Genomic DNA, 9,855 nt, shown 5'->3' on the forward strand with positions numbered 1-9,855 from the left:
ACTGACTTGAACTGGACCCATGTTGGCCACAGCTTGATGACTGTCCTGATGATGAGCCATGTTGTCCACTACTAGAGGATGGACCTAAGCCAGATCCATGCTGATAAAAGCCAGACTCTCCTGAGCCAGACCCTTGTCCAAAAGTAGAAGACCCTCCTGAACCAGAACCATGTTGCCTGTGGCTAGAAGATTGGCTTGATCCAGATCCATGCTGGCCATAGCTGGTAGTCGAACCTGAGCTGGACCCACGTTGGCCACAGCTTGATGACTGTCCTGATGATGAGCCATGTTGTCCACTACTAGAGGATTGGCCAAAACCAGATCCCTGGTGACTAAAGCCAGAAGTCTCTCCTGAGCCAGAACCATATTGACCAAAGCTAGAAGACTCTCTCGACCCAGACCCACGTTGACCCAAACCAGATGACTCTCTTGAACTAGACCTGTGTCGCCTGTAACTAGAAGACTGAACTGAACCAGACCCATGCTGTCCATAGCTGGAAGACTGACTTGAACTGGACCCATGTTGGCCACAGCTTGATGACTGTCCTGATGATGAGCCATGTTGTCCACTACTAGAGGATTGGCCAAAACCAGATCCCTGGTGACTAAAGCCAGAAGTCTCTCCTGAGCCAGAACCATATTGACCAAAGCTAGAAGACTCTCTCGACCCAGACCCACGTTGACCCAAACCAGATGACTCTCTTGAACTAGACCTGTGTCGCCTGTAACTAGAAGACTGAACTGAACCAGACCCATGCTGTCCATAGCTGGAAGACTGACTTGAACTGGACCCATGTTGGCCACAGCTTGATGACTGTCCTGATGATGAGCCATGTTGTCCACTACTAGAGGACGGACCTAAGCCAGATCCATGCTGATGAAAGCCAGATGACTCTCCTGAGCCAGACCCTTGTCCAAAAGTAGAAGACCCTCCTGAACCAGAACCATGTTGCCTTTGGCTAGAAGATTGGCTTGATCCAGATCCATGCTGGCCATAGCTGGTAGTCGAACCTGAGCTGGACCCACGTTGGCCACAGCTTGATGACTGTCCTGATGATGAGCCATGTTGTCCACTACTAGAGGATTGGCCTAAACCAGATCCCTGGTGAGTAAAGCCAGAAGTCTCTCCTGAGCCAGACCCATGTTGACCAAAGCTAGAAGACTCTCTTGACCCAGACCCATGTTGACCCAAACCAGATGACTTTCTTGAATTAGACCTGGGTTGCCTGTGACTAGAAGTCTGTCCTGAACCAGAACCATACTGTCCATAGCTGGAAGACTGACTTGAACTGGACCCATGTTGGCCACAGCTTGATGACTGTCCTGATGATGAGCCATGTTGTCCACTACTAGAGGATGTACCTAAGCCAGATCCATGCTGATGAAAACCAGATGACTCTCCTGAGCCAGACCCTTGTCCAAATGTAGAAGATGCTCCTGAGCCAGAACCATGTTGCCTATGGCTAGAAGATTGGCTTGATCCAGATCTATGCTGGCCATAGCTGGACATTGAACCTGAGCCGGACCCATGTTGGCCACAGCTTGATGACTGTCCTGATGATGAGCCATGTTGTCCATAGCTGGAAGACTGACCTGAGCTAGACCCATGTTGGCCACCTCTAGAGGATTGGCCGAACCCAGATCCCTGGTGACTAAAGCCAGAAGTCTCTCCTGAGCCCGACCCATGTTGACCAAAGCTAGAAGACTCCCTTGACCCAGACTCATGTTGACCCAAACCTGATGACTCTCTTGAACTAGACCTGTGTCGCCTGTGACTAGAAGACTGACCTGAACCAGACCCATGCTGTCCATAGCTGGAAGACTGACCTGAACCAGACCCATGCTGTCCATAGCTGGAAGACTGACTTGAACTGGACCCATGTTGGCCACAGCTTGATGACTGTCCTGATGATGAGCCATGTTGTCCACTACTAGAGGATGGACCTAAGCCAGATCCATGCTGATGAAAGCCAGATGACTCTCCTGAGCCAGACTCTTGTCCAAAAGTAGAAGACCCTCCTGAACCAGAACCATGTTGCCTATGGCTAGAAGATTGGCTTGATCCAGATCCATGCTGGCCATAGTTTGTAGTCGAACCTGAGCTGGACCTACGTTGGCCACAGCTTGATGACTCTCCTGATGATGAGCCATGTTGTCCACTACTAGAGGATTGGCCTAACCCAGATCCCTGGTGACTAAAGCCAGAAGTCTCTCCTGAGCCAGACCCATGTTGACCAAAGCTAGAAGACTCCCTTGACCCAGACTCATGTTGACCCAAACCTGATGACTCTCTTGAACTAGACCTGTGTCGCCTGTGACTAGAAGACTGACCTGAACCAGACCCATGCTGTCCATAGCTGGAAGACTGACCTGAACCAGACCCATGCTGTCCATAGCTGGAAGACTGACTTGAACTGGACCCATGTTGGCCACAGCTTGATGACTGTCCTGATGATGAGCCATGTTGTCCACTACTAGAGGATGGACCTAAGCCAGATCCATGCTGATAAAAGCCAGACTCTCCTGAGCCAGACCCTTGTCCAAAAGTAGAAGACCCTCCTGAACCAGAACCATGTTGCCTGTGGCTAGAAGATTGGCTTGATCCAGATCCATGCTGGCCATAGCTGGTAGTCGAACCTGAGCTGGACCCACGTTGGCCACAGCTTGATGACTGTCCTGATGATGAGCCATGTTGTCCACTACTAGAGGACTGGCCTAAACCAGATCCCTGGTGACTAAAGCCAGAAGTCTCTCCTGAGCCAGACCCATGTTGACCAAAGCTAGAAGACTCCCTTGACCCAGACTCATGTTGACCCAAACCAGATGACTCTCTTGAACTAGACCTGTGTCGCCTGTGACTAGAAGACTGACCTGAACCAGACCCATGCTGTCCATAGCTGGAAGACTGACTTGAACTGGACCCATGTTGGCCACAGCTTGATGACATTCCTGATGATAAGCCATGTTGTCCACTACTAGAGGACGGACCTAAGCCAGATCCATGCTGATGAAAGCCAGATGACTCTCCTGAGCCAGACTCTTGTCCAAAAGTAGAAGACCCTCCTGAACCAGAACCATGTTGCCTATGGCTGGAAGATTGGCCTGATCCAGATCTGTGCTGATGATAGCTGGAAGACTGACCTGATCTAGACCCATGTTGGCCACAGCTTGATGAACCATGTTGTCCACCTCTAGAGGTTTGGCCTAAGCCAGATCCCTGGTGACTAATGCCAGAAGTCTCTCCTGAGCCAGAACCATGTTGACCAAAGCTAGAAGACTCTCTTGACCCAGACCCATGTTGACCCAAACCAGATGACTCTCTTGAACCAGACCTATGTCGTCTGTGGCTAGAAGACTGACCTGAACCAGATCCATGCTGTCCATAGCTGGAATACTGACTTGAACTGGACCCATGTTGGCCACAGCTTGATGACTGTCCTGATGATGAGCCATGTTGTTCACTACTAGAGGATGGACCTAAGCCAGATCCCTGCTGATGAAAGCCAGATGACTCTCCTGAGCCAGACCCTTGTCCAATAGTAGAAGGCCCTCCTGAACCAGAACCATGTTGCCTATGGCTAGAAGATTGGCTTGATCCAGATCCATGCTGGCCATAGCTGGTAGTCGAACCTGAGCTGGACCCACGTTGGCCACAGCTTGATGACTGTCCTGATGATGAGCCTTGTTGTCCACTACTAGAGGATTGGCCTAACCCAGATCCCTGGTGACTAAAGCCAGAAGTCTCTCTTGAGCCAGACCCACGTTGACCCAAACCAGATGACTCTCCTGAACCAGACTCATGTCTCTTGTGCATGGAAGACTGACGTGAACTAGATCCATGGTGACCATAGCTAGATGACTGACCTAAGCTGGATTCATGTTGGCCACAGCTTGATGACTGTCCTGATGATGAGCCATATTGTGTGCTACTAGAAGACTGACCTAAGCCAGATCCATGCTGACTAAAGCCAGAAGATTTTCCTGATCTAGACTTTTGTTGAGCAGAACCAGAGGACTGACTTGTCCCAGACCCATGCTGACCATAACTAGTGGATTGACCTGAGGTAGACTCATGGTATTTTTGACTAGAAGATTGACTTGAGCCACATCCATATTTTTCATAATTAGAGGGTTGGCTTGATCTAGAGCTATGCTTTTGTCTTCTACAACTCCCTGTCTGATGACCTGAGTTGGATTCATGATATTTTTGTTTAGAAGAAATGCTGGATCCAGAACCATATTGTTCATAACCAGAAGACTCTCCATATCCAGTCTCTAGGTGACTATGGCTAGTAGACTGTCCTGAACCAGACCCCTCATGACCATATGCAGAGGACTGACCTATGCCAGAGCCATGCTTTTGTCTTCTGTAGCTCTCTGTCGGATGACTAGAGCTGCTGCTGTGTTTTCTCTGAGCAGAGGACTGGTAAGAGCTTGATTGATTTTTGTCACCGCTGATGGACTTGTCTGATTCAGACCCATATTCTTCATAGCTTGAGGACTGTCTTGATTCAGAACCATATTTTTGTTGGCTATATTCTGATTGACCACTTGAGCTTGATCTAGGTTTCCTTTGACTAGAAGAATGACTAAAGCTGGAGCCCTGTTTTTCATACCGTGATGACTGTTCTAAATCAGATCCACCTTGTTCACAGGTTGAAGACTTGCTTGAGCTTGATCCCTGATTTTGTTTTTCCCAGCTCCCTGACTGACCACTTGAGCTGGATCCATGTCTTCTTTTACTAGGGGGATGACCTGAGCTAGACCTATGTTTTCCAAAATTGGAAGACTCACTTGAATTGGAATGGTATCCTTGTTCATCACAGGTACCTGATTGAAATCCTGCATTTGGTTCATGCCATCTCTGTTGAGAGGACTGGCCTGAGCCAGACTCATTAGCAGAACCAGAAGGGTCATTTGAGTTTGACCATTGGTCTTGTCCTTCACAACTTCCTGAGCTGAATCCGTGATGCCTCCTACCAGAGGACAGGCCTGATTTCTTATTTTGCTTATTCCCTAAAAGTTCATTTGGTTTAGATCTGTCTTCCTGATGAGCACCATGCTTGTTGTTTTCACTGTGCTCAGAGTGGTCTGAAATTGACTCTGTCCTTTCCCCAGAACTTTGCCAGTGCTCAGAATTAGACAAAATTCCTCGATGCCTCAATTTTCTGGATGTGAACCTAGGCCTGTGTTTAATGCTTCCTGTGGAGCTCCTGGAATAGGAATCATTCTCTCCTGCACTTGAACTTGAATAACTGGAAGAGGATTCTTGCCATTTGTCTTCCTCTTCTTCTGTTTCACTCTGTTCCTCTTGGTGCTGGTGACTGTGATCTCTCTGCTTTGACCCTGAAGCTTGGCAGTAATCTTTGCCAATGATTTTATTACAAGCCTTAGCCAGCTTGAATATCATCAGAAGATACTCAGTAAAATCCACTTTGTTGTTATGATCTTGATCCAGACTTTGCATGATGATATCTACAGTGTCTGGATCATCTGGATTCTGTATAGGAGCAAGGTACAGAGGGTATCTCTGTCAGTATGGACTACACACTTAGTTAATCAATTGAAGGAAGACTGTAGAAATGTGAATGTTTGGTATATTTAGATGGAACTCAACCACATAGTCCTCTGGGCTAGATTACCCCAAAAGAGAAAGGAATATGCAATGAATTCTGCAGTGAGAAATAGCTAGAAGGGGATACAACTGAAAGATGAAAGGGAACAATTATTTTTGGTGAAGAATAGTCAAATAGGAACAGTTTACAAATTAGAAAGAAAAATTTTGGATTTCTCCATTACTTACATGTGACTTTTCTTTGTTAAATTTAGTAGTTAACTAATTAATCCAGTCATTCAAGAAAGATTTATTGTATACCTGCTATCTGTCTAGCATTGTGTTATATGAGGAACTAAAGTGGTGAACAAATTTGGTTCTGACAAAATGAAATTTAAAGTTAAATGGATCAGGTACATAAACTTAAAATTATAATTTATTGTGATAAGGTTTCTATGAGTGGCATCAGAAAATAACCACTCAGGATCCAAGAAAGGTTAATGAGAAGACGTGTTGCCCTTTGAAGGAAGGGCTAAAATAATCCAAATGAAGGGATTGAAAGGAAAGAAGAGGGGGAAAAAAGATTCTTCCAGGCAGAGGGAATGATTTGAAAAAAGGGCTAGAGGTGAGAGAAGGTATGGTTCATTCAAAGGACTGAAAGAAAATCAAGATTGCTGTTTAGAATCTGAGAACTCAAGAGCTGTGACTAGAGAGATATCAGGTCTAAATTATAACTTTTATGTCATGTTAAGAAGTTTTGGACTTTAGATATGAGCAGATGAGAGCTGTTGAAGGATTCTGAGTACCAAATGTTGAGATTGGAAATATGAGATTGACCTGAACCAGGCGACTAACAATAGTGATGAAGAGAAATGGCCTGTTTTAAAGTCTGTAGATGAAATAGATGGAGGAATGAAGGTGGTGCTGACTTCTGGGGGTGAGGAAATCAAGACTGGCACCAGGTTCCTATGTTGGGCAAAAAGGAGGAGGAATGAGTTTAGAAGGGAAGATGATGAGATTCATATCTGACACATGTAATTTAAAATATCTAAAGAATTCCAAATAACAATATTAAGTAGGCAGTTGTTTTAAGGAGTTGAAAATCAAGAGCTAGACTTAAATTCCCAAATACTTATTTCTAAAGCTGACAATTTTAAAGAGGTGCTTATTCTTTTAGTGATTTCGGGGTGCCAGTTTTCTGAATTTAGAGACCTTATGGTACCAGAATCTTAGAGATGAGCAGTGGTCTGGACATTTCAAAATGAAAAGACAAAGTGAAGGAGATACATTTCACCTACTTTGCAGTTTTTCTGAGAACCATAGACAGGACATTTTAATATAGGACATTACACCCATAGATAGGACATTTAAAAATCTATATATGTTTTCTATTCTTTGGTAGGATTATTGACCTTGCTCATGTTATGGAAAGCATATGGTTCAACTTTTGATGGTATCTCAATCCTACCAAACCTGGTTCTTTATTACCATGTAGGGTGAGTTCTTTAGGATGTTTGGCATATATGACAGAAAGGCAGGAAGGAGTGAAGAAGAGAACTGCTAGAGAATTCAGTCTTAGCATGGACTTCTTACCTTCAGAATTTGGTGAAACTCATTTTCCAAAAGTTCTTTCAACTCTGCCTTGTTTAACATGTCACATTCCCCATGTGGGGTGGTATATTGGTAGAAAACATCAATGACAGTCACAATGCCTTGTAGGAGTTTAGACATCTTTTTTTTGCAAATTTAAGTTTACCTAAAGGGAGAAAAAATAGAATCACAACCTCTTATTATTATTCTTTCTTGCTTAAACATATACATAGGTCCAATTATTTTAGTAATTGTCAGCTATGATTAATTTCATTTAGTTGTAATCAAGAACTAATCCAGAATTGAGCAACTTGTTCAAGCCATGTAGCAAGAGAGTGATGAAATCAAGAACAGAATCCATAGATCTTATTTCCCTCCCTGAGTAAGTGTAGAAGCAAAGACTTTCTGTTTTGGACTCTTTCTTTAATGGGGGTATGAGCTTTGTGCTGGAGCTACAGAAATTCTGAGTGTGCCAGTTCATCCACTAACTAGTTTCTTTGTAGGACTCAGTCATCATACTCCAAGGGACAGTTCTATCATCTTTATGATATGCCTAATTACAGCTAAGGAGCACCAGTAGCTGAACTAGACCCTCAAGACATCTAGGCAAGGGAAAGTAGACATAGTGGGCAAAACCAACCTCAGACCTAGGTGATAAGAAGCTGGAGGTGGCTGCTATCAGATTTAGCTTTGTTTTTATTCTTCAAGCAGTCACTGACCTTTAGGTCATACTGGTTGTACAAAAGAGAGAAAAAGCTCAGTGTAAAAGAGACAAACAATCTAATGGATAACTAGATTCCCATCATCTTAATGAAAGATATTAAAGAAATGAGACAATATATAGTTCAGTAGTTGCTTCATTATTCTACTCAATACAGTTAAACTTATACCAAAATTCCCAAAAGTATTCTAAAAAGAAGACTGGTATCCAGTGCTTCTTTGCCTTAGAGCATATCCTGGACTTTTATAATTTATAGTCCTAACTAAGTACCCATTAGTAGAACTTAATCTCTGCTCACTTACCTAGTTCACCAGAGGAACAATAGGATGGAGACTGAAGCAGCTTGCAGGGTGCTTCTAGTTTGGGATAGAGACCTTTTTATAGTGAAAATAATGGTCCATCTTAGGGAGGAGCTGTTCTCTTTGAGATGTCCTAATTCATTCCTAAACAAGTCCTGCTCCTTCTCCATCTCCACCTCCCAGGTGATTACCTTCTCACTTCCTTACATGTTCACCTGAGATTGCAATAGCAGTTCCCAAATCTGGGCTAGTATCAGCCCCACCTGCCAAAATCTCAGGACACTTTGCAGAAAGGCCTCTGTGTATTCATCCAACTATGCCGCACAGTGTATTGACAACAACAAAAAAATTGTGTGGAATTTAAAGGAAGTTGAATGGAGTATGTGCAGGTACATTAGAGTTCAAATGTCAAAGAATCATGGAATTAAATGTCCAAAAGGAAACTTAAAGATCATCTAGTCAGGCTCCCATGCTAAGCTACATTTTCTTATATGAGATTCTAGTCAGAGTGTTTCCCATGATTTTATTAGTACCTCTTGGAATAGATAATGACTGTAGAGGCTCTCATCATCTGTTTACTAACTCAGTTTGTCTGATGTTAGTGATCATTCATCATTGTAGCTTTCATTTGAGCAGCCATATAACCTTAGGAAGAATGGCATGTTCTCCAGCACAGTGTTTAAAATCCTTCATGATTTGGACTGTGACTTCTCTCCAGCTCCATTTTCTTTTCTCCAGATTCTCCTTTATGTTCCACTTTTAATTAACTACTTCCATTTTCCTGAATATGCTGTTACTTGATGTTTTTTTCTTAGAATACCTTTCCTCATTATCTGCCTAGTGAACTATTAATTCTTTAAAATCTACTTTAGCCCTTACTCTGTAGGAAATATTTCTTGAATTACTTAAGACAGAGGTATAAATGATTAATTTGTTCATAATTTTATAGTTGTATCAGTTACACTACAATGTAGTCTTTAAAATTATCTTACTGTGCAATTGATGTATATTATAAAAATTAGAAAAAATTTGATAAGTGAAGAAAATTGAAATACCTGTAAATGTACTAGCCAGAAATAGCTACTATTAATTATTTGACTCACTGTTAATTGTTTGGTTAATTATTATTTCACACATACACATATATATTTGTTTATGTGCTTATGTAACTTCCAGACTATGTGCTTCTTGAGAATAAGGAATGGGCATTATTTATCCTTATATTACTTAGAGACCCACTATATTACTTGGCACATAAAGGTCTCCAATAAATGTCAGTTTGAGTGGAACTGAAAGAGGAGCAAGTGTCAAGACTGTAGTCCTCTATGTTAACCAATTTCTACTTTTTCACAATAGGACTAGAGTGCCTGCTCTTGTCATATTTACCTCTGAAGACATGATTTCACCTGAATATAACTGGAATCTTAGCATTGATAATCAATGAATGGCTCTTAGCTTATCCCTGAAGGCTGTGCTCTGCATTTTATCCATTGTGAATATGTGACAAAAATTTTAACTGAAGATGAGTGAAGTTACATAGACTTAAAACTTGTGCAATATGGTCATCAGGGTTTGAGAAGGAGCGGTAGAAACTATTGGCAAATGATAATTATAGGATTTCAAATTCTATCATCATTAGGCTGTTTTCTTCTAAGAACTACCCAGAGGGAGGCAGAGTCAATATTCATTCT

General features: G+C 42.8%; 1 protein-coding gene across 1 annotated transcript; it reads right to left on the reverse strand.

The window, feature by feature from the left end:
- Positions 1-858: 858 nt before the first annotated feature.
- LOC306665025 (uncharacterized protein) lies at positions 859-8,279 on the reverse strand (the record flags this gene model as incomplete). Its single annotated transcript, XM_079146242.1, has 8 exons — positions 8,168-8,279; positions 7,148-7,310; positions 3,631-5,500; positions 2,410-3,141; positions 1,828-2,097; positions 1,761-1,788; positions 1,140-1,217; positions 859-1,045 (listed from the first exon to the last, which is right to left on the reverse strand). The coding sequence occupies exons 2-8, from the start codon at positions 7,283-7,285 to the stop codon at positions 859-861; spliced, it is 3,303 nt and encodes a 1,100-aa protein (XP_079002368.1). The 5' UTR covers positions 7,286-7,310; positions 8,168-8,279.
- Between the last annotated feature and the right edge of the window lie 1,576 nt (positions 8,280-9,855).

This window comes from Sciurus vulgaris (genome assembly GCF_902686455.1).
Source record: "Sciurus vulgaris genome assembly, chromosome: 1".
Lineage (NCBI taxonomy): Eukaryota > Metazoa > Chordata > Mammalia > Rodentia > Sciuridae > Sciurus > Sciurus vulgaris.